We start from the raw sequence: 25,492 nt of genomic DNA on the forward strand, positions 1-25,492 counted from the left end.
TGTTTCTGATAAATAAGGGCTGATGTTTTTGGCTCCGAATGTCTCTGTTTGATTTCTCAACAGCAATGCCAAATAATATCCTTCAAGCTGACAGCGAGTTAAGAGAGCATATTCCATTGTGGAAAGCCAATCGTACTTTACAAATTCATCATAACTACAACAAGAGATAAATAAAATATCAGCCTAGCTCCACATTAGTGTGCCCTGTGACCTGCGATTGTTCATCCCTCTTTTCTGTTGGACTAATGCACCCCAACAGACACCTTATAATCTAGCTCGATTTGCTCTTTGATCACCATCAGCAGGTGGACGTTACACTACTTGGCCGTCACACTTTGAGATGAACCTACAAATGATTGATTTATCCATCATATATTCTAACACGAGCTTGTGACTCATAACTCATAAGAAAACCTGAGGACGAAACACCGATGACTGCAAGACACTGCAGTGCTACTGCAATCCTGAAAATTGTTGAATTATCATTACCAAAAAGGTTGAAAATTGAAATTGTCAATGAACTTGAGAAAAGACAATAGCTAGTAGTTTGTGGGTTAGCCACGCGACCAACTGCAAGAGCCTAGAAACAATCTAAATTGAGAAAAATTAATCTGAAACTCACAATATCGAGGACGTACAACATTGAGAAGGGGCTCAGAAGTTCCATCGGTCAAGATGCATCTTAGCTTCAGCCATATCCTTTTGTGCTTTCTTCCTTCGATAAAAGATTGGACAATCACGACTGATTTTGAAACAAAAATTGTCAGTAACTGAGTACTTAATATAAATATAAATACGCAAACACAGAGAGAGAGAGAGAGAGAGAGAGAGAGAGAGAGAGAGAGAGAGAGAGAGGAGAGAGCTGCGTGTGAGACCTAGTGCACAGCACATCTTGATGAAGAGAACCTTGGCATTCTTGGCATTGTGTCCACAACCTCCCAAAAAGCAGCTCCAACTCGGAAACTGTGAAACAATGATAACAAATGACTAGAAATAAATGCACGAGCATGAAAAACAAATAGTGATAAACATTTATTAAGATGCATGACAGCCTTCTAAATAATAAAAGGGCCAGGTGCAGGTTCTAACATCTTCAACTGTAATTTTGCTGAGAAAAATATTAAAGCAATAAGAATCTGCAACGTTAAAAGGCAATACCATTAGCTACTGTTCTGCAGTACAACTCAGCTTCTCTTCCTTTGCAATGCGAGCAGAGTGTTTGTTCAGCATTACTGGCAGCAAAAAGATGGGTGACAGATTAAGATTTAAGCATATACTATGTTTCTCAGAAAGCACCACACATGTGTATGTGCTAAAGATCTGCTACAGAAGTTAAGAGCTGGATAAATAATTTATTTGCCGCCATACATTTTATTATGAAAGTATTAAAAGAGATCATGAGGAGTTTGCCGCATCTGCAAGAGTATGCAGTACAGACTTATAAATGAAAAGAAGATAATGTTCTTCGGAAACTGCAATCCAGAGGTCAAAAGAAATAACAAACTAGCAGCTTTGGTTTGCAATGCACAACAAAGGCAAGCACACTATGAAGTCTGAACACTTGAACTGAAACTCGCCACTAAAGATATTTTATAGGCCAATATCTGAAAATATTGATTTCTTATTTTTAAGGGAGGTAAAAGAATCTTGCCTGATCAGTGCTTTGCATCCAAGGCAGCTAAGTTGTCTATGAACATATTTCATCAAACCACTGTTTGAAGGAGTTGAAATAGAGACAGCTCTGGTGTGGCTTCCATGAAGAAGCTCTTTACTTGCATTCTTTAGAATTGGCTCAAATATTCGCAGAAGTGGCTGCCAACATTGAAAGCATTTGAACAGTTGAAACTTAAAAAATAAAAAGTAAAAGTAAAACCAGTTACAAAATGAATGATGCACACTGCACAAACCTTGCTGATTTGATTTTCAAGGTAGTATTGGGGGTCTATGGGGATGTTGTTCTCCAGAACATATATGGGATCTTCTGATCTTTCATAAGCCTGTTTCCAACAAACCAAATGCGTTCATTGCTCAAATAAACTCTATGCCTTCTTAGGCCATAAGCAAGACATGAATTACCTTGGCGCCTTTTGCAGCCTTAATTATAACATATGGAACACGATCTCCAACATTTGGAGCAGTTGCTGCATCTCGCTATTCACCGCCAAGCAATTCATTTTGATATAAGGCACACAGAAACATACGAGTTCTTAAAACATAAAATAAGCGGAAATGTATAGTCATATGACTATATTTTGTTACATTTCTATACATAACACAAACTGTCCAGTGGGTCTCATCTCTCTCCACCACGGCCATTTCTTTTTTTAACTCTGCCTCAACCATATTGAGGTATTGATCTCCACCAAGCAGACCTTTTTTTATAGGTCCCTTTCTTTTTCTACTCTACATGTACAATGTCAATAGTTTTATTACAATAGATACACTTATTTCTTATTCAGACTATAAAATGATTAAGAGAAAGGAACATACAAGAGAATAAGCAGGAGAAAATATCAATCTTGATTCCTGATTTACAGGCATCCAACAAACACTCAGTCTCCTACCCCAACCCATCACACCCACACATACATCAACCCCCCCCCCAACCAAAAAAGAAAAAAAAAGTACAAAAAGACCTCTCGCTTGAGCATGGTGCCAAGGGGCACCAGTTTTAGCTCTTGAGACTGATCTTAACTTAGCCTAACCAATCAATGCCTAGATCTAGACGCCAAGACCATGATTATTGCACATGCATACTTTTCATGGTTATCCCAATGCCGAGTTCTTCAAGTCGAATCATTATAGTCGGTGGTACCAAAATACTTGGGATTATCATAAATTGTCCTGAATCATATGTTTAAAGACTTCCAAAGATAGAGTTTAACAGGCAGTGTTCGTCTAATACATAATAAGGTATAATAGTCTCCTCATAAAAGAAGGTGCAATAGTTCATTAATAAAAAAATTTAAATAAGTAAATATATATGAGAAAATCATCATATTGAAGCTCTTAAAACAATGGCAGATGCAACAATTAACCATGCTAAACTATACATTCCTGCTTTGGTATCATTCTGGGGAAAAATCAGAAGAATTTCCAAATCATGTATGACAAGTAAAGAGGAGGAATCTATACCTTCCGCATTCGTTCAGCAAGTTCAACATGCGCAGCTTTTACTGCATAATCATCTCCTGTTTTTGTCAAACCCTGTCAAGTGGGAAGGGTAAGTATATAAATTTCAAAGAATACAAGTTAACATCTTAAGGAAATGATTTTACAAGCCACTAAGCAGTTAATAAATCACCATTAGACTAACTTTGAATAAACAGCATTTGCCTAACTTTGAATAAACAGCATTTGCCTAACTTTGAATAAACAACATTTGCCCTAAAAGATAACCTTTTTTTGATTGAAACGACCCATGGGCAATGAGCTACACAATGAAGGTAGCCCTCCCACAAATACCTCTAACCCCCAAAATCCTGAAGGCGGGATTCAGTCCCAGGACATTTGGTACAACTACCAAAAACTTTACCAGCTTGATAAAGATGACATCTCCTGGTAGGAAATTTTCTCAACCTTATAAACACCTCAAGAGAAAGGTTTATTAACAGGCAGTTGTCTCACCTTTGTTATAACCAAAAGAGATAAATCAATGCGGTTCATCAGAAGATCAGAAATGGTATTTTTGACATATTGAACTGCTCCAGGTACATCTTGATCAATTAATATTTTATGAAGGCACTCATTTACCAGGTTTTTTACCAATAAACAGTTGTCCCTTCTGACTGTCTCAATGCCTGTCAACCAAAAGATGATGAATTAACAACGAAAAACATAAAATGCCAGACTTAATGTAGTAGAACATTAGTTTTTACCTTTGGTATCCATTTTATCATATTTTTCAGGGTTTGTCCAAAACAATCCAGCATATCTCTTCTTGCTGATTAGTAAGTACGGATAGTAGACCTTCTCAAACTCTAGTTTGATGGGCTTCAAATACACAAAAACACTCTTTCACCAATTGTCAAGAATGATAAAAAATAGATGAAGCTAAACAGTTTAAATAGGACAACAAACTCTTATGTTCAAATCAGGTTAAATAGAGCAACAAACAAAATAAGAGATTGCATAGAGATGGCCCAAGAAATCCCAAGCATGGTGCAACGATACTTTCTCTAATTAACCGATATTCTAAATGATATGGTGCATATCAATAAAGAATTTGAATTTCAATTTCCAGAGCCTCAGAGTCAAGATGACAAGGTTGGCCAATATATTCTTTCACACCCACCAATAGCAGGTGTCTAGATAACTCCAGAAAAAAATTCCACTCTGATACCAGATTTGACATTCAGAATGCAGAATAATAACTTCAAACAGATTAGGAAGTCCGCTGGGCTGTGCATCAGATTGCATTATAAACTTGTAATGAAGCTGAAACAAACCATACAATAATTGTATAGCTGAAGCAGTAACAACTCAAAAAACAACCCTGATACCTTCCTGAAAGTTTCACTTATATATTCAGCTGCTTCTCTTCCCAATTTCATCGCAGCCTCCACAGTTGGCACCCCAAATTGCACCATAACTGAGTCAGTATCTCCATAAACCACCTAGCATCATTCATCAGTTAAATTATAATCAAGCACAAGGGTGTGTATATAGAGCATCAAAATCCAGATGAAAACCAGCAGCTTCTCCCATACCTACACATAAAAAGAAAAAAACAGCAGATTTGAGAAGGAAATCTAGATACTACAGAATCATGTGTCTTTCCCTCCATAACACTTCTCCAATGCCTAGGACGATACTGAAAATGTTTACATGGTAGATTTAAGTTATAAGACTAAGAGAAAGAAACTTGACTCAGGCTAAATGCATCAAAGATAAAGATCAAAAAGTTTTGGTTAAGGAAGATGACATTAAAGAAAGATGGAGAGGTTATTTTGATAAGATATTCAATGAAAGTCGTAGACGATTTAGGATAACTGACTAGTTCCATTGAAAAAAATGAAAATAGGAAAAATGGTTGGACCTAATAGAATCCCTATTAAGGTTTGGAAGTATTTAGATTATGTGGGAGTAACTTGATTGATTAATTCATTTAATAAGATTTTAAAAACCAAGAATATGCCAGACGAATGGAGGAAGAGCACTATAGCACCAACTTATAAGAATAAAAATAAAATTCAAACTGTCTAAACTATCTTGGTATTAAATTTATAAGCTATACTATGAAATATCAGGAGAGGATGACTGAACACAGAATGAGGTGTGACAGAAAAGTATCAAAGAACCAAGCTGATCTTATGCCCGGAAGGTTGACTATGGAAGCTATTTTCTCCACTAGAGGTTAGTGGAGAAGTATTGAGAAAAGAAACAAGATCTTTATATGATTTTTATTGATTTAGAGAAAGCATATGATAGTCCCTAGAGAAATCTTATGACAAGTGCTAGAAAAGAAAAAAGTTTCTATTAAATATATTAAAGTGATTAAGGAGATGTTCGATGGAGCAGTTACAATATGAGAACTACTCGTAGTAATACTAATGAGTTTCCAATCACAATAGATTTACACTAAAGATCTGCTCTATGTTCATTCCTTTTTGTGCGAGTTATGGATGAGCTTACTAGGTATATTCGGGACGATATACTTAATGTATGCAACTTGTGGATGATATAGTTTTTATAGATGAAACTAAGGTTGGGCTAATCTTAAGTAGGAATATGAACAAGTGCATTAGAATCCACGGAATTTTAGTTAAGTAGGAGTGTAGGACCAAGACAGAATACATAGAATGCAGTTTCAATAAAATTAGAAATTGAGATGAAGGTGGAGTGAAATTGAGGATCATTAAGTTCCTAAGAGTGATCATTTTTATATTGAGATTGATTATTCATCAAGAAAGAAAGATTAAAAATGATGTTACCCATAGGATTAAAATAGGTTGGATAAAATAGAGAAGTGTAATTGGGATATTATGTGATCATAGAATACCCTATCAAGTTGACGGAAAAATTTTACAGGACAATCATACGACCAGCTACACTTTATGGTATGGAATGTTGGATAGTTAGAAAATATCGTGTGCACAAGTATACTTGAATGAAAGATAGATGTGTAGTAATATAAGAAAAAATAAAAGAAATAAAGTCATTCATAAAAAAGTGGAGAAAGAACTAATTAAGAACAACTTGAGGGAAGGATGACTCAGATGATTTGGATATGAAGAAGTAATTTGATACATATAGAAAGAAAAAAGGTAAAGGTAAACTAAAAATCACATGCAATGAAGTAGAAAGGAAGGACTTGATATCTCAAAATTTTTCAAAAAGTATGGCCTTAAACTGAGCAGAATGAAGGAAAAGAACTCATGTATCTGACCCCAACTATATTGGGTTAAGGCTTAGTTGAGTTGTGTATGAGTTTGAGTATATTTCATATCAAGGCAACAATGAGAAGTCCTATAAACCAAAAATTGTTTTTTTTATTTGGTGACATGCTTTAACAATAGAATAACCCATAACATCACCATTAAGAGACATTCTACAAGATCTCCATGGGTAAACAAAAAAACAAATGCATATCATCATACCACATCAGGATCAGACCAATTGAACAATATTGTTAATTTTCTTTTCCTTTCTTGAAAATTAGGATGGCGGCAAGCCTACATGAAATCAGGCGAGGGCGGGATTCAAACCTAGGTCACTAGCATCAACACCCAATGACTTTACCAATTAAGATAGTTGGAATCCTCAACAATAGTCACAATCATTTTTTTTGTCTATGGAGAATTTGGCTTTGGCGCTTTTGTCAAAAAGTCCTAAGACCGGCCGCATCTAGAGAGATAAGCGGAGTAAGGGCCTAAAGACTGTTTATTTTGAAAATCATTTATATCATGCTGAGCCACTTTACTTTCTTTTATTGATCTAGCCTCATAATTCTTATCTCAATTTGTTCCCAACTTTTTCTCAAAACATTTTACCAATATCAACAAAAAATTTTATGGCTGTTTCTTTTTGCAATTGTAGAACAATCCTGTGACATAATCACTTGGAACAAGTAACAAACTATTCTAAATTTGTTGAACCCTTCATTGATACACTTCAGTATCTTTCAACTATTTCTACCATCTTTTATCTTTTATGGGGTAATTGGATTGCTCTGCGTGCTATACAAGGATAACATGACTAGGAATAATTGTTCCATTACATGTAGGTGCTTTGTGGGTCAGTAAAGTAAATAGGAGATATAGAAGGCTAAAGATCCCACCATCCCTAGCAAAATGAAGCACTAACATAACCTCATGAAGATAAGATAATCTGATAGGTTGCATCAAAATTTAGAAATGAATTTGAGGACCAACATTAGGTAATTTAAGTTGACAATTGATGTACTTGTAAAGCATGCGTCGCACCTAAACAAGGACTTAATCTCTAGTATCTATGGAAATCTCTCCACAACTTTGGCCATATTATAAATAATTCTTTTTCTTAAAATATAATCTTGAAATCATATAAGCATGAGTGTCATTAAGAAAGGGATGTGCTAGATTTTTGCCTTCTACAAAAATTCCAACATATATATAGTAATGTAATGACTTGAAGTGTGATAAGGTTATTAGTTTGGACTTGTAATTTAGCTAGTTTAGTTATTCTCATGTGGCAATGCCAGTACGATCTGCACTTAGTATGCAAACTATGGTATTTTGGGCACATCTGGCAAATGTTATTCAAATCTCATGATTCACAATCCGGATCTTACGATTTGGATCAAAATGGCCCTAAACGGACCAGATACCATCCTCAGATCAGGATCAGGGGAGGATCACAAAATTTAGATCTATATGGACTATTCATTCGTTTTGATCATAGGACCAACTTGATTATGCAAGCTACATACTAAATCATGGGAATGTCTGTCTTTTATAATTTATTTGACTGTGTGGCTCTTAAATCATTTATCAACAATAAGTCCTGCGTAGTAAAAGTAGCAAGTCTGTCATTAAGGTTCATAGAGTTAAAAAAACGAGATACAAAATTTGGTATTTTATAGTCATATGTTAAAGTCTAGTCCTTGGTTTTTCTATAACAATTTATCTAAAATGGTAATTAAATTGATGGACTTTTCACAGCTATATGTTTTTCCAAAACAATTTATCTAAAACAAACATCTTTGTTTCATTAAATATGCTATATACAGGCCTATATTGGTGAAAACTAGACTTTTATATGTATGGTTTTGTATTCATTATTCATCTGCTTTCTAGTTGACTCATATCTAAAATTTCACTTTTTATGTTTTAAAAGTTTGAAATAAATGAGAGAAAAAATCTCATGATCTACAATCTAAAACCACCCATCCAATCTAGCCCCCTCTACAATTTAGGACTCAATCCCGAACTTACAACTAGCAACTTGAGAGGCATTTTTAAAACATTGACAATCTTTTGTTCTAGCAAGGGTAACTCGCAAAAAATATTCGGTGAATAACTACAATTACTTCTTTGGGAACGCGACTGACCCCAGCACAGATTCTACAAGTTAAAAAAGTGATATTAGTAAATATAAGGCCTCTAAAATCCAGTCTCCCAGCCACGCAAAACTAAGATACTAATTGACTCCCATGACAATACACAGCTAGGCCTGCAAGTTGGCCTGTTAACATCCCTAGTACCAAGCATGAGTTCAACCCTCAGTTTTTCGGCTTCATCTGCTTGCACTTCCATCCAATCATGTAACTAAGCCTCCAAACATAGAAATATCTGAAACTTCCATTGTTTGATTTATCTTTCCAAACTCTCTCTCTCTACTGACAATGAAGTGGTTACCACTATTGTGAAGATCCTATAGCAACATATTACTTCTTTTCAGGGAAAAGCCAGTTCAATTCTGCATCTGTTTAAATCAACAAGGCAACACAATACAACAGATAAGCTTTCTTTCAACAAAAAGAGGATTGATGCAAAACAGTGGGTGGCATCTGATCACTTTCCAATCTAGAAGGTAATCGATAAACACCCTATTCAATGTGGGCAAAGTCCATGAGTCCCTGTCATTAGCAAGGACTGAAGTATCACATACCTGTGGAGCACTAGCATGGCACATGTCATCCACTGCCATTCCCTGACAATGCTTTGCATGCTTTCCAAGCATTGGCACAGCAGGATGCCAACTGTTGGCACCCAGCTCAACCATGCAATTGCAGCATTCAGGTTAAGGCACTGGCATGGTATGTATCATGCCATGCTGTGCTGGGTTGACCCGCAATTAAATCCATGGGCACTACAGCATACATGCTTTGCTTCAAATATAAATCTTATGTTATTTTCAAATTTTATAATTAATAAGAATAAAAAATGTACCTCTGCATTATGATCATAACCTTCCGCTGTTGTGAACTTCTCCTCAACAAGCTTCTTTGTGTGCTCAATCATCTGCCGACCTTAACATTTAACAACAAGAAACTTCTTACATTTGGAAGCAAAAATATTTTTTTATTAGTTCAGCAGTTACTCAACAAGTCATTTGTTTGAGCTTGTAAATAAGTACTTTATAGTTTATACAAACTAATTTGTTTTTACCATAGCTTGTCACACTAGAAGATATCTCTAAACAAGGTAATTGGCCAACGGTAGCTCCGGTGAACCCATAAACAGAATTTGCGCTGATCTGAAAAAATGATGCACATTCAACAGAGCTCACAATCCAAACCGAGTACTGAATTCAGATAGAAGAATCTATATGACATAGATGGCATGTGTTTACCTTTAAAGCCAACTGGCGGCCATCTAGTACAGCCTTCTCAAATGGATCTTTGGCTTCCTGAAACACATCAGAATTTGCAGTAAAATTGGATTGAATATGCATAACAGCATCTAAATCTATTTATCATCCAAATGTAACACTAAGAAAATTAAAGTATCAGATAAGGGTTAACCTACCACCCAGCAAAAGTATGGTTGCATATTGTTCAACTTCTCAAAGGAATAACTAAATGGGGGAAAAGTACCTTTAGATCAGCTTTTGCCCTTTTACGAGCAGCTATAAGCTCTTCAAGGATTTCTGGAAGTATGCCCTGAAAATAGAAATGTTATCTTCCTGCTACAGTCACACCAATATTACCTTACAAAAAGTAATAGATGGTCTAATTGGCGTTTATGAATTCATACTGCAGTAATGAAGAAATTAATATACCTTCTGTAAATCAGGTTTAACAAAAATTTCGCCAGATGGAGTTTTATTAACACTTTCTGCAGGCAAGTTCAGTTTGCGAGCATCCTCTGGTGTCACCTAAATGGAATAGCAGGAATTTTCATTTTCAATGATCAAGAAATATCTTTTCTACTTTTGCAATTCATGATACTTTAATTGGATGCATAAAATATATAGGATTAGAAAGTTTTACCAAAGTGCAATAGCATAGATTGTATGCCATCATGATGGATGGATATAAAGAAGCAAAGTCCAATGTTGCGATGGGGTTTTCATAGAATCCAGCCTTGGCCTCCAAAACCTGCAAATTACAAAGGATAAGCAGCTATAGGTCACAATCTAATTCAGGCTTGAGTTATTCACAATCTAAAGGATAAAACATAAGAATTATTGCCCAAGCAGAATAACAGAATATGTGCCAAAACAGTGTATTCTTAGTCATATCACAAAGATGGAGTTTGGGAACAAGTTAGCCAGGTGGAGATTCAAATTTCAGGATACAGTGAAAGATATGACAAAAATAGACGTAAAGTAGGTGATATTTCTATATACAGGTGCATAATGAACAGAGAACAGCAACACAAATAAAAACCAGTAAAATAGTTATGAGTATGTGTGAAGCTATGGCTTGAAGGTAATGCTCGAAGATATTTAGTTAAAATAGCTGGCAATAGTTCAGAGGGTCCTTACTTTCCCTTTTTTTTATGACATAATGGAATGTTCCAGTTATTCAGAAACAAGTTCAACAAATAATTTGACTAATGTTAAGTTCAAGATTGGAGAATTCCGTAATATTTCAGAGTTATTGTGACTCTGGTTTCAAATAACACTTAGTCCTATGCTTGGATTTTTTTATGTCTGCAAACAGCAAATGATTACATGTGCATTTTCAGTTTATTATGTCAAGTATATCTACAATGTGTCTTGACATTTGTCAACCCAATATCTTACTGCAAAACTTAAGAATGACAATCCAGCTTCAATGGTGCACAGTAGCCAAAACAAAAAATGTTCATAAATACAAAATGCAGGGAAAAGGACCCAAACAACTTACCGTGTGGGTGAAGTCCAGGCCAAAATGAATATAAACTTAGGGTCTACCATTCATCCCGAGCCCATACTCACCCTACATATGTTCCTAGGAATGCTTGATAAGCAGATGTATACTTCCCCTCCAGTCACAAAAAACAGGAGACAAATATGATTTGTGAAGGCTATTTTCTTAATTGCAAACAAATACTACAGGCTCAAGGTTTGCATAGCAAACAGAACATGTCAATAAACCAACTGAAGAGAACACTACCTGCTGGTTGCAGTAGCCAAATTCAAGAGAAGATATATTACATTGGGAAAGACCCCACATTGTGGCACTTACAGAGGTCACTGCGGTAATGGGAATAGTAGAATGCAATCTATAATAATGGAAAACAGTATGCAATATGAGAGGGGTACCGACACTCGGTATGCCAAACCAACCCCCATACCGGGTATTATACCGACACTGTAATAGGATGGTACCGATATGGGGTCTGGCATCAAGATGGCGAACCTTGATTTAAATAACTATTACCCTTTCCGAAATCATATTTTCATTGTAACATCACAACTTAAGAAGATTGGGTTCTGCAATCGATGGTTAAGTTTAAAATATTATCTTTTCAAGCTGCAACATTCTCTCAACAACCACATGTATAGTCCATATCCAACTGCAAGCCACAAGTGACCTTTCGAACAAAAAAGAAATTTTGCATCCTCGCATACTCCTAACCTGTCAACACCCTTCGATACCCCATCCCACAGAAGGTAGAAGCATATTAAAAGCCATGCGTAAAAAAAGCATGGCTAGTTTTGACTTTAAGCATTTTAAAAAGAAAAAAAAAATACGAATGCAAAATCTAACTATAAACAAATGGGAGAATCATAGTCGGCGGAACCTGTCTCGAACCGCCCAGTTCGGGGCATCTTGAGCCGTACCGGCGGCAGACCGGGACGGTTCCGGCAACGAAACTGGAACCGACGATGGAGGGGGAGAAGGAGAAGAAAAAAGAGAAAAAGAGAGAGAGGGGGTGAGGGAGGAAGGCAAAGAGAGGCCGGCCGGAGAGCCTTCGCTCGGAGGACGTGGAGGCCGAGGAGCCGACTTTTCACTTAAAACTCTGAAAAATAAAAGGGGCCCCCTTCGGGCCCCTATTTCAAACGAAACAGGAGCCTGGAGGTAGAGCCACGCCTCCGCCTCCTCCACACGGAGGCTCCCCGGCCCCGCCAGCTAGCTTCTCTCTTCCTTCCTCTCCCTCTCACTCCCCCCTCTCTCTCTCTTTTCCTCTCTCTCATTCTCCCTCTCCCCCGCCTCTACTATGTTGGTACAAGGCCGGCACGGTACAACGCGGGGCCGTACCGACCCGTGCTGCTGGGCAACCAGTCCAAAAAATCAATATGCAATATTATATCAAGTGCCTTAGTGTTTAGCCTTCTCAACCACGCCCTTTGAACCAAATTATTTCCACTTCTCCCAATCTTAATAAGTTCCACACAACTAAAAGCAATTAATTCTAACTAATTGTTTCCCTAATGATACTTTTAAAATTTCTTATATGTATTCCCTACAACACGTATCATTAACAATTCTTATATAAAATATAAGATAGTGAACTACATATAAAAATCATGAAGACCACCATGACATTCTATCAAGTTCTGGTTTGGCACAAAAACATCCGGTCTCGATCCAATACATATAAAAATCATGAAGACCACCATGACATTCTATCAAGTTCTGATGATTGAGAATTAGGACAACTAAAAACCCAAAATTAAATCCATAAGCACAGTCCTAAGAAACAACGGTATATAAAAACCTTAGTTAACCAAAATAAGCAAATTAAAGCAATCTGTAGGGCTCAACTCATCAACCTATTTTGCCTACTCTGACCCATGGCAGATATTAGTTCAGTATGCAATGGATACCTGGACACACCAATATTCCTCAAGCCTGTCTCCAAATATGTTTTGATTTGAATTAACAAAAGTAAATATATGCAACACAACATGCTTAAATCACTTTGAGGGGCTTTTCGGTTATCAAGTTTCACTCAAATGAACTTATACAAAACCTAAATTAAATAGGTTTTAGGAAAACTCTTGCTTTGTTGCCTTCCACAAAACCTGTTTTGTTAATAATAATTAAAAAAACTGCCAGTCATTAAACCTAAAAAATGAACTTTTATGAAAGTCAGGCCTCACCCTGTTTTCCATAAACCTTCTTTTCAGAAAATCAGGTTTTTTAGAATTATCTGTTTCAAGAAACCTCACAAACAAACAAATGGCCCCTAAGCAACCAGCAGAGTACAGAGTTCCAAGGTCCGGCCAGCATACAGGTGGCAGCCCGGACCGGTACCGTACCAGTTCGGTCCCATACCAGTCTCGTACCACGCTGATCAAATGCTGATCCCATACCGGTTCCATACTGGTTCTCCAACGATAAGCTACCGGTACCGGATTCCACGCTAATCCGGTATTGGTCCCAGGCCGGCTGGGTCGGCCGTGATGGCTGGTACAGACCGGTTTAGCAAACCTTGGTACAGACAACATGTCAGCAGGTTATATTAACTTACAGTTGCACCCTCAAAAGTCTCTTGTCCAGATGCTTGCCCTTTAATATTTGGAATGACAAGATTCCTCTGCTTTGCCTTCCTGAGAAGTTGAGAAAGGACCTGAAAAAATACATGATATATCACTAATAGGAGCAAAACACTTGGCCTTTAGCAAACATAAAAACAGAACTAATAGCAGTGTCACCTTAATGCTTTGTCCTCTCGCAAGCAGAAATGAGATAGGGACACCAGTGACTCGTGCCATCTCCACATAGTTGTAGATGAACATCAATTTGTCTAAGAGCCTCTGCGGAAGATATGCATCCTGCAGTTTAAAGCGGAAAAAGAATCTGCTGATTAGGAAAACAAGGAATTTTTTTCATGAAATGTGGTGGCAGACCATGGAAGCATACATTATGTTGCAGCATATTCATGAAGCATACATTATGTTGCAGCACATTCATGTCAACTACTCTTTTATTCTTAGGAATCTGTATATGGATCATTAAGTTGTGTTATTAGGACTAAGCAGATAGTTTCGAACACATGCAACTGATATGGGATAACTTATATACAGCTAGGGAATGAAACACTTGCAACTGTATATATTTGATTTATGCCTTGATGAGAATCTTAACCCTAAGAGAAGTTTATAATTTTGGGTAATTAGTGAAGAACTGTAACTCAACAAGCATTACACTAGCCATGATTAACATGGCATCTATCACATAATATTCTTGCACATTGTTTATACTTTATAATAATTGATATGCCACTTCATGCTGCAAAGAAAAAAAATTGCTTGGCAAGGTCAATGTCTTCACAAATCAAACTTTTTGGAGTTTGTTTTTCATCCAAAAGCCATATTATATTTCTTCTTATAACGTATTGATTTGACCCCATAAGCGGGATCACCACCCACTAGCATGTTGCCACCAGAAGCAGAACCCCGTATTTCTTCCAAAATTTAAGTTTATTCTGCAATTGTGGGACTTAGTCCATGTATTTGTTATAGAACTAAACAAGGGTTTGAAATTTGAATGATATTAGATAAAAATTAGATTTTATTCTACTTAAAAAATTAGTTTCACTTACATTTTAAAGTATTATTAGTAGTGAACACTATTTACATCAAAAAACTTCAACACTAGAAACAGAAGTTATCTACAATATAAAGAATGTGAAGACCACCGATGCACCTTTAAGCAATAGACAGCGAGCCGCCTTCTTGTCTCCGAATTACCATTTTGAAGATCAGATATTATTGAATGGTGAACATCCTCTTTCTGCTCTTCAAACAACCAATATCAGCAATAAAACACGGTTATGCAAAAAGGCAAAAGGGATATGCAATTCTTTTGACCAATTTAAGGAACCAAATGATAACGTGCGAATGGTTTATCAAACAAAAAAAAACACAAAGCAATACATAAAAAAAGGGTGTCCTAATGCACAAGGCCCCCACCATTGTCGGGTGTAGGGAGGGCTAGATGTACGCAGCCTTACCCATACATATGGAGAGGTTGTTTACTTGTTTTCCTATTTCAAATCCGTGATACCTATGTCACAATGAAGCAAACTTACCATTGCACCAAGGCCCGCCCTCTAACAAACAAGAAAGACAAAGCAAGCTCTCTTATACAACAAAAAAGACAAAGCAATATGTAGGTATGAAAAATAAAGCTCTACAGAAAATACATCCATAACACGGATTATACAATATTTGTTAAAAAAAGAAATAATGGTGAAGAACTAGAAATTTGCATCCATGATACAAATCAAGATTCTAAAACTCAGTTTCAGTCTCAGCCACTGGGTTCTCCTTAGAAGACATTAACATATCTGTATGATAGGCTAGCTGCTTAGTACCAAGTATGATGGCATTCACTTGGACGACATATCTGTATCTAATTGAAAAGGTAAATAAATTTAAAAAGCCTGAGTCCACTTGATGAGTTCTGAGACATTCAACTGTCTCTATAAAAGTACAGTTACTAAAGGATGCCCAACCAAACACTGGAACCAAGAAACAAATTAAGCAAAGAATAAGCTCTCAAGAGCGAAATTATGCTCTAGAGGATAACCCTGTGCTTAAGAACACTTGATGCGTAATGGTTACACTCTAAGCAAAAGGTAGAATGTTTATTCTAAAATGTTAAAGATAAAGGGAGAAGAAATAGATCAAGATATTGAATACACAGTTTGCAAATAACTGATGTTATATAAATTCAACAGTCACAAATTTGAAATGTCACCATTCTTTGGAACTTACTGTTCAAATATTTACAGAACAAATGTAAAGAGTGTGGATTAAAGAGAAATAGTCAGCCTGTTGTAACGTAGCACAACTATGAAATAAACTCAGACTCCAGATAAGGATGGTATTAGAGTATCTATCAGAGTATAGAGCATAAAGCTATTCTCCTATGGAAAATTTGATTTGATCCTCCAATAATAATATGATATAAATATATATGGATATGGTAAAATCAGGAAAAAAAACTAAAATAAAATATAGATTCCAAGGAATCAGAGACATTTACTTGTTCTTGCAGAAAGTGTGCAGAAACAGAATTCAAAGAATATGAACTAAGCTTGTAATCCCTTTGCATAACCTGTACAGGTATCAAAAACGTTAGGTTTAACCAGATGAAGCTAACAGAAGTAAACTATTATAACGTTACGAAGATTGACATAATAAAGAAATGGTTTTATAGATCAAACCTGAAGCAAATCAAACTGAACTCTTCCCTCTACAGTTACTTCTTTACTTTCTCGCATGCCATACTGCCTGCATGACTCAAAGCGATAATGAGCATATAACGCAAAATTTAAATGGTGTTAACAGTCATTAAATTTAATTATCAAAAAGATGCTTCTTATCGAGAGTGTCACAGACCTATTATTTTGATGTAATGTGGTTCTTAGTATGATGGTAATTTAAGTAATATGACCAAAATGATGTTCAATAAACTTAAGTTCAGAGGATGACAAGAAACTTAACATCGATTTTAAGAAAATTTTAAGCAGAAGCCAAGTTGATGCAAGCAAAATGGTCTGCAGTATCACTTTGTGACGATAGATATTGTCATCCAGGTCTCAATCAGAGCACCCTTCACCAGTGACCTGTCATACATCAGTCCCTCCACCACATCAACAAATTATCGACCTAAATGCCAATTGGCATGGAATGGTAGTACAGCACATGAAGCAACAGTCTGATACGTATCGTGCCGTTGCCTTGCCTTAGAACACACAGCACGAGCATGATAACAGCTACATGTCATTACTTGGCATGTTGCCATGCGAATACATTCCAAGCACTGGTACAAAGTAGCATGACAGAGTACACATTACAGACTGTGCCAATGTCAAGCCAACACCATACTTCAATTCTTGCTAGAAATAACTATGCTTGTTCTTCTCACCTATTATCGAGTTCATTGGCAGCTAGTGAAGGTGCCAGCGTATCAAGATGGTCAAGCAGTTGGACCAAGTTACCTGAGATCAAATCCCACCTTCACTAGGGTTTGAGGGGTTATGGGTATTTGGGGGATGCTACCCTTGTTTTGTAGCTCATTGCCTACAGGCCCTTCTACTGGGAAAAAAAGGACTCCTTTCAATTAAGAAACCTACATATAGATGATATGATGCGTGCAATCTTCTAATCTTTTACAAAAGGATCACCCCACCAATACTAATTATTAAATGTTCATTATGCAGCCACAACATTAAACATATCTACATTAATCACGTCCCTACTCCTTATCTTACAAACAATTACATCTACTACTCTAAAGAGCTATTTTAAATGAACTAGTGGACCTACATGTTTAATTACAAAGGCAACATGGAAAAGTACAAGAAGTAATGATTAAGTAATATATGATGCTCCAAAAAAAATAATTGCATGAGAAAAAGGTTATCTCAATATGTTAATATGTTCGAAAAGAATACAACAACAGTGCAAGGACAATGGAAACAAATGGATGCAAGGATTCCTAGAAGGGTAAAATTAGATATGAGTTAATAATTGACAACTAACTTTTAACAGAATCAGATAAAGCAGCCTAAAAATAGGGGAAAAAAGGAGAAAAGCAATGAAACACACCATTGTTCCAATATAGGTGGTCATGGTAATTGACAAGCTGATCGTAAAGTCAGCAGGAATCAAACTGGGTAAGGAAAAATAAGAAAATCTGGAAAACAATACAGATCACATGGATATCATAATCCAAGATTCTGATATTGAGATGCTGCCTATATAACTCAGGAAAAAATTAAACATCACTACCATGCTGTGCCATGGCAACTTCTGGATTAACTTGAATAAAAAAATAATACAAAGCCAATGAAACATACACTAATGACATGGGAAATGGTTTGTATTAATACTGGCCATAACTGGTGTATATTTTCCCTGTCAACCAGCATTGAACCAGTTCATAGGAAAAACCAGTTCATACTGCTCCATACCCAATAAACTGGCCTGTAAACTCATGATACCGTTAAGTCCAAGATGGTACAAGCTAATTTGGATTGCTAGAGTACTTGAAAACTAATTAAGTGCTTCATTTGAGATCTCAATCACATTTTTTTAAGGTGAAAATGACATTGAGAGCATTCTGTGGTTTCTTTTTTATTTCAATAGAAGAGAGGCGAGAGACCAGAAGAATAGAGAGCAAAGAAGGCAATATTAGAAGAAAAATAGAACTATATCTGTTTTTTTTCTGTTAAAATAGAATTTATAAGAATTCTCATATCCAAAACATGTACATGCATAAGCATTACAACTACAAATTCATACAATTTGCTACTAGACTTGCTGCTGGATGGCTACAGAGAAGGGAGGAACTCAGTTGTTGTTTATCTTCCATGATAATTCCTGATTTCATTTTTAAATGACATTTTTGATTTTTTTTATTTTTAAATGAATTTGCCTATATGCCTAAAACAAATTTGTAGTATACCAACCAATACATGAGCATGTATCAATGTGGCATTCTGTACCATTCATTTAGAACTACCAGTATTGGTGTTGAAGATATTCAACCAAAAGCACCAAGAAACCAGCTACTTTCTGAAGTAGAATATGGTTAGTACCTTTCTAATCAAGCAATGCCTACTTTGACCATCAGAACTTTTTTCATCACTACATCTTGCATTCTCAATACTTGTATATCCACATACGTGCAACACAATATACACCTTAAATAGTTCTAAACATCATATTGGCATCAAAAATAAAAAATTAAAAAACAAAGTAAAGCATGCCAACAGTTTACATCTTAAAGAGTATTTCGTTTGATGAGTACTGATTGTGTTTATATGACCGTGCAAATCACTGGAGCAACTGATATGCAAAACATAGAGCAGTGGCAATTGACAACAAATCCATACATAAATATAAGGACATCACCAAGATATTGAGGTCTGCATCTGTTGGTATGTTCATATAGTATGGTATTCCAATCATGCATAAAACCACCATGATGCCCGCTTAAGAAAATGATTCTCATCTAATCTAGGAAGAGCCAGGATGTGAAAGCCAGCAACATACAAAAACTTAACAGAGCCATTTTATCCCAGCCTTACAGAATAGATGATACTGAGCCAACAATAAGTTGATAGGCATGATGTGATAAGGCAGTCATCCAAAAGGTAGTACCTCTTACACTTAAGGTTCCAGATCGTATAGATATTAACCAAATGACAAGTATACTAGGTGGTGTAATTTTAATTGGATCAATTCACCCTGATGCATACATAACTTGCTCGTAATTTATACAGAATTTAGCCTTTACAAAGTTTGCACTTTGCAGTTCTAGGCAAATTATAATGTCACCTTCTTATTCAACTAAGACATAATGAGAGAGTTACACTAATTTAAAAAATAAAAGAAGTTCCAGGGGCCAAATTGGTATGAATTATTAAGGAACCATATAAATGGGAATGCCACATGCAAATAAGATGGACTAATCAACCTTACCATTCAAAGTTCAATTTAGCACAGGAGAGGAGATATTGCTACCCACAAAATATTAAATAAAAAAACTGATTTCATTATCATAAATAGGAAGCAAAGAATGTTAACAATTCAGTACCACTAATTATGCTCCAGCTATCTACCTTAGCACTTCAATAACCTGTTGTAGATACAATTGAATGTAAATTTCTTCTTGATGAATCATCAATGGCATTATTCAACCAAACGACAAAAATGAGGACTCAGGTTGGATCTTTCGCACGAAAGAAGGATGCACCTTCTCGCACGAATATGCCATTGGACCATCCACTGCTTGCTTTGAGATATGTGCAGGCGGATGAATAGCAGAGTTCAGAGCACTTCAATAACTGTGCGGTGGGTGATCCAACAGTGGATTCATGCGAAGGAAGGCGAATCCCAGAAATGAAAGATACAAGGTGAGTCCCAGAAATGATACTGAATAATTGTTTGCACAGATAATTAGAATTTATCCCCAGGGTTCTACTAGGTCAATAAAACAGATGCTTAACAGAACCACTTGGAGGCATTCTTATACTGATAAACAGATGATCAATTTTAGATGTGTAATGATTGGGTTACGTGTTTTAGTTTTTCTCCTTGTCTTATGGCATGTTCCTTGGAAATAAATCTGTTTCCCATAGAGAATCTTATATTAATTCCTTTAAAGGGGACTTTTGAAGGGTTGCTACCCAATTGAATGAGTTTAAATTGCATGACTGATTTGGTAGGTCTCATCTTGCAACTGCAAACTGGCCTCTTCTTTGGTTTCACGTCAGGCCCTTCTCTTGTCAAATATTGCCTTGCAAGAACTTGAGGTCAAATAAAGATTGCACCTTGAACAATAAAGTCAAAACCCTATAAACAACAAAGGCATGTTTTTAAAAAGTTGAGGTTGAGGTACAGGCTACCATTCTAACACTGGTTGGAACAGCAGAATATAAAAGAGAATTTTATGTATGAGTGTAAATATGCATCAGCAGACCAAAAGAAGTGACATCAACAGGAGAAAAAGATGCCAACAAGCTTCAGAAAGAAAGCAGCGATTGTGAGAGAAAAATTTAAAAAAATATATATTGAAAAATGCTGTCGCATTCACATATGCACATGGTAACCTTGAGGAGAAAGTTGTATCCCGTACGCGAACCCGACTATTTCTGATGCGGCCAAGGATTGGAAACTCTGCTAACTTAAGGGCTTCAGCTCTCTAGAAAACAACATGATTATGAATTCTGTACTGCAACAGGGACAATTCTTAAATGAATATAAAAAAGAGATAAAGTACCTCAATGAGATATGGCAGGTCAAATTTGCATATATTGTATCCAATAATAATGTCAGGATCTATTTCACGAATGTAATCCTGAAAAATTACAATTAAACAGTGACTTCAAATATGGTCAGGTCTCTTAAATAAAAGATATCAACATTACAGACAGTAATCCATGCCAATCCATAAAATAAACAAACCATACAACAAAAAAAAACACATAACAACAACCATTAAATGAAATAAAATAGAAAAAATATGAAGCTCCCATTGTTTTCCAGGTCCATAAATGAGATAGCATGAGTAAAACATTCTGTCAATTAACAGAGTTTTCAGCATCGCAAGTATAGAACAAAATAAATGAGGTAACTAAGGAAAAAAATGATGTGCATATAAACTTAATCCTGATATGAATGAGACTGTAGTTTTCATCCAAATAAAACAAAAATCTGAAAAAGCAAAACTTATTTGAGATAATTTATGAAAATGTTGTAAGATCTTTAATAAACATGAAATTACAATCATGTCTAGCACGCACATTATACATGGCAATTCACATTAACACAAAGCATGTGATTACATACAAATTTTAAGCATCATCGGTTTGTGTGGATATTCTACGGTCATTAGAATTTATTTCTCCATAGTTCTTTCAAAGAATAAGTATGTGTTTTGATGATTTCAGAAACAGATAAATAAATAGACAAAGTGGAAATTTCTATTTAGTTTGGATTTTTTCAGTTTAGGAGATTTCTCTCCCTTCGGTCATGTTGTTTTTTTCCAACCAATATCTTCTGAAAATCCTGTATGCATCATGATTATTTTGAACTAAGCAAAAGCCAATTTTGAATGTAAAAAGCTTCCAATATTCAGACTAGTTGGTATCTGCATAGTTTCACTGCTGGCCAGCTTGTACCATGATGTGAATGGTTTTTACTCAAATGTACCGTCTTTTAATATATTGCTAATAAATTTCAGATCATAGGAGTGTTTGAGTGTTTACAATGTCATGTAGATGTTTCATTTAGATTTGCATTTCCTTATTTTTTGTACTGTGGTATGCTGGTATTCTTACTTCCATGACATGACACATACACTTTTTGATCAACATGCCTGTGCATGTATAGACTAGATAGTTCCCTGATGGGTAGAATAAGTAACACTCATGGTTAGCTTTCCCAATCTTCCTTTCCAAGTGACATGGCATTTAATCTGATTGGATTTCCTAATTTTTTTCTCAAAATAACCTGGTCTTGGAGCTGACAACCAATCTTGATCATCATCTTTGCCCAGAAGTCATAATTAAATTAGCCTAGAGACTCCATAAGTAGATACAACTATTTCAAGTGACCATCATCTTCACCATTGCAATATTTATCAACCCAGTAATAATTGCAGATCGTAAATTATTGCAAAAATAGGTATATTTTAAATTATAGAGGCATGTATTCATCACTCATATTGTAGAAAGACTGATATGAGACCAGCAAAACGACTTACCCTCCAAGCAAGCAAGACATCTCTTTCTGTGTCAAATGACATCACATCAACTCCAACTATTGGAGCGCATGATTTAAGAGTCATGACATTGCGTATAAAAGGTTTATCCTCGCCCTGAAGAGTGACTAAGTTGGCTATCTGATTTAAACAAAAAAAAAATATATATATATATATAAGAATAAGTGTGTCATGAGATATTTGCACACTAAAATAACCAAGAAGTACTTCATATAATACGACTTCTGTTTCCCCAAAGGCAATAAGAACAACCTGAATAACAGGATCATGAGTTGGCTCAGGGAAGAGTCCTTTACGACCCGCACACTCAATATCAAAACTTAAGATGCGAAATGGAGCCATTTTAGAGTATTCTCCTTCTGGAACATGGCTAATCAACTCAGAATATCTGCAGATGGACTTTAAGAAAAGAACGTAACTAATAAAGAACATGTTTTAATTGAAGATAGATGCAAGACAGCTACTCGTGATGAAAGAGGATACAAGCAATCTACTTCCAGCTGGCAATAAGAAATGCTCCTGGTTGTTTTCTTATACTTCCCTGCAGGAAGTTCAATCCAATTGCCTCCAACAATGTCACAGTCAATCATAAAACGAAGTGCAAAAAGGATGTTGCTTTCGTATGTAAGGAAACTCTTTGAACCAAGCCCTTCGATCGTTATACCCCTTTCTAGAATGCCTGCCAAAGTGATGTAACTTTAGATAAAATTTATGAAAAGCTATTTGCAAGAACATTACAGTTCAAAAGTACAGAAAAATCACGTAAAGGTGACATGTCATATGCCCAGTTTAATTTCCAATGATGAGATATCATATGTACACCAGTGACCTTGGCATGAAAGTCAGCAAGAATAATTAATACTAAAAACATCTAAATATTTGGCTTCCATCTGGCTAGAAAAAGTAAATTAATTCCTCAGTACAACACATTAGACTTGAAACAAATATTTTTATCATTTTTTTTACCACGGCAGCTAGCAACCATTGTTGGCAAAGCAACCACGATCTTGAGGAAAGGCTGAGACGGGTGCTGCTGAAAGTACATGATGTTCTTCTTCTGCACCAATTCAATCCTCTTTATAAACCTTTGCACATTACTGTTCCTAGTAGACTCCCTCATTCTCCCCTGACACAATATCACATCACGACGAGATAAGATCGCAGCAATCCAATCAAGAAGTGCATAAATTGAATTTTAAGAGCATAAAAACAACATCTGCTGTATAACCAAATCTTTATACAGCAACAGCTGTCATAATATTAAGGACCACCTCTAGGGTTTGGTGGAAACGTGAGATGTCGTCAGGGCCCATTCCCGCAGGGCAGCAAATGTAGAAATAGGGTTCAAACCCATGCACGTGACAGCATACACTATGACCTAACCAACACAAAACCCACGATTTCTCTAAATAGTTTGCATGATCAACATAAGATCGGATTGAATAAAAATCTTTTTTTTTTGTTTTTGTGGGCCGGGTTAATTACATAGATCTAGAATAGATTAAAAAAGATTACCTTCTTTAGTGACACCAAAGATCCTAAGAATTGCAGCAGGGCCAGAGGAATTTGGAAGGAATTCTTTATGTCTTTCACCGATCACATAGTCGATTTCAAGCTGCTGGAAGACTGCAATCAAGAACTAGGTAAAAACAATATCACATGTCCAAGAAATTGGGACAAAGGGGGAAGGATAAAGGGGATTAGGATGGGGGAATACGGATGCTTTGGGAGAGGGAGAGGTAAGAAGGGGAGAGGGAGGGGCGCTTCCACTTGGAGAGGCGGGAGGAAAGGGCCTCATTGCGGAGGAAGAGGAGGGCCTCCTCGTCCTCCTCGTACTTGAGGAGGGTTTCCTCCAATAAGACGTCCTCGTCCAACATCTCCTCCTCCGTTCCCGCCGGCGGAGGCTGAAGGTTTGGGCTGCCGGCGGCGCTGCCCGCCTGGAGTCGCTTCGGGGGGTTGCGAGGGGCGCCCGCTGGAGGGCCGCGCCTCTTGCCGCCACCGCTCATCGTGATCTCCCGGACGAGGGAAAGAAAGGGAGTGCAGAGGATCGGAGATGGGAAAAAGAAAAGTTATAGGGGGATGGAATTGGCTTCCCGCCACTGGCAGAAGGGCTTTATTGGTGCCTAAATCACGTGACGAGCGCGTGCACCTGGGCGGAGGTGGCGCTGGTGGGGCGGTGGAAATGGCTCGGCAGGAGTTGGGAATAAACATAGCCTAAAGTTTACGTCAGGATTTCTTTTGACTGCAATTTTATGTTTAGCCTTTCCATAATAAATATTTTTTTAATTTAAAAAATTTTGAGATACTAGCTCATTAAATAGGTAAAGTTCTTGACCCTTGAACCAAGGGCCTAGTCTTTATAAGGCATTTCTTATATTAATGTGTTTGGATCATGATTGTTCATTAAATTTGATAAAATAATAAAAAAATAAAAAAAAATATGGGTGCATTCTGTTTGCTCCATATCAAAATTCATAAAAAACATGAAGAATAAAAAAAGAATAATAATCTACATGAAGTTGGCCTTCACCAAAAAAAAAAAAAAAAAGCATCTACGGAAGATCATCACCACAATCTCAACACTATTGAAAACCATACCGGCTTTAGCATCAATGGCTATGGCAGCCATAAAATGAAGATAAATAACTACAATAATATTCCATATTTTGCTACTCAAGTAACTAGCATATTTGAATGATTTGTTTCGTAAAAAGCATTACCAAAATAGAGCTCAAAATTTCAAGGGCTTGGAATCACTCATCTAAAAAGGATAAGGCATAGGAATAGGCAACCAGAGGAATATTCTGTCATGCATATGTTCAATTCAATTGGAGCAGAGAGTTTAACCTTGAGATTATTAAATTTTTTGGATGGGAATAGGAGTTTGCTCTT

General features: G+C 36.4%; 1 protein-coding gene across 3 annotated transcripts; it reads right to left on the reverse strand.

Annotated features, from left to right (window-relative positions):
- Window positions 1-88: 88 nt before the first annotated feature.
- Window positions 89-24,775, reverse strand: LOC103701350 (DNA polymerase delta catalytic subunit). 3 transcript variants are annotated; one of them, XM_026802333.2, is made up of 31 exons: window positions 24,318-24,775; window positions 24,116-24,226; window positions 23,872-23,978; window positions 23,567-23,726; window positions 23,084-23,279; window positions 22,853-22,988; window positions 22,583-22,720; window positions 21,098-21,175; window positions 20,928-21,019; window positions 16,533-16,599; window positions 16,352-16,423; window positions 15,008-15,094; window positions 14,014-14,133; window positions 13,830-13,928; window positions 10,415-10,522; window positions 10,204-10,299; window positions 10,019-10,084; window positions 9,775-9,831; window positions 9,591-9,678; window positions 9,372-9,451; window positions 4,503-4,616; window positions 3,879-3,993; window positions 3,628-3,800; window positions 3,136-3,207; window positions 2,077-2,151; window positions 1,908-1,997; window positions 1,652-1,812; window positions 1,159-1,232; window positions 876-963; window positions 639-742; window positions 89-464 (listed from the first exon to the last, which is right to left on the reverse strand). In XM_026802333.2, the coding sequence occupies exons 1-30, from the start codon at window positions 24,604-24,606 to the stop codon at window positions 655-657; spliced, it is 3,297 nt and encodes a 1,098-aa protein (XP_026658134.1). In that variant the 5' UTR covers window positions 24,607-24,775; the 3' UTR covers window positions 89-464; window positions 639-654. The 3 variants fall into 3 exon arrangements, with proteins under 3 accessions (XP_026658134.1, XP_026658135.1, XP_008781602.1); XM_026802334.2 differs by having other exon boundaries at window positions 89-346; window positions 623-742; XM_008783380.3 differs by having other exon boundaries at window positions 623-742; window positions 24,318-24,774.
- Between the last annotated feature and the right edge of the window lie 717 nt (window positions 24,776-25,492).

Source organism: Phoenix dactylifera, chromosome 14 (assembly GCF_009389715.1).
Source record: "Phoenix dactylifera cultivar Barhee BC4 chromosome 14, palm_55x_up_171113_PBpolish2nd_filt_p, whole genome shotgun sequence".
Taxonomy (NCBI): Eukaryota; Viridiplantae; Streptophyta; class Magnoliopsida; order Arecales; family Arecaceae; genus Phoenix; species Phoenix dactylifera.

Coding starts and splice junctions, on each gene's coding strand:
- LOC103701350 (XM_026802333.2), bottom strand. CDS start 24,606: ATGAGCGGTGGCGGCAAGAGGCGCGGCCCTCCAGCGGGCGCCCCTCGC. Junction 22,721..22,852: donor CTCATGATCCTGTTATTCAG/GTTGTTCTTATT, acceptor TGTTTAAATCAG/ATAGCCAACTTAGTCACTCT. Junction 9,832..10,018: donor GGGCAAAAGCTGATCTAAAG/GTACTTTTCCCC, acceptor GATGTGTTTCAG/GAAGCCAAAGATCCATTTGA.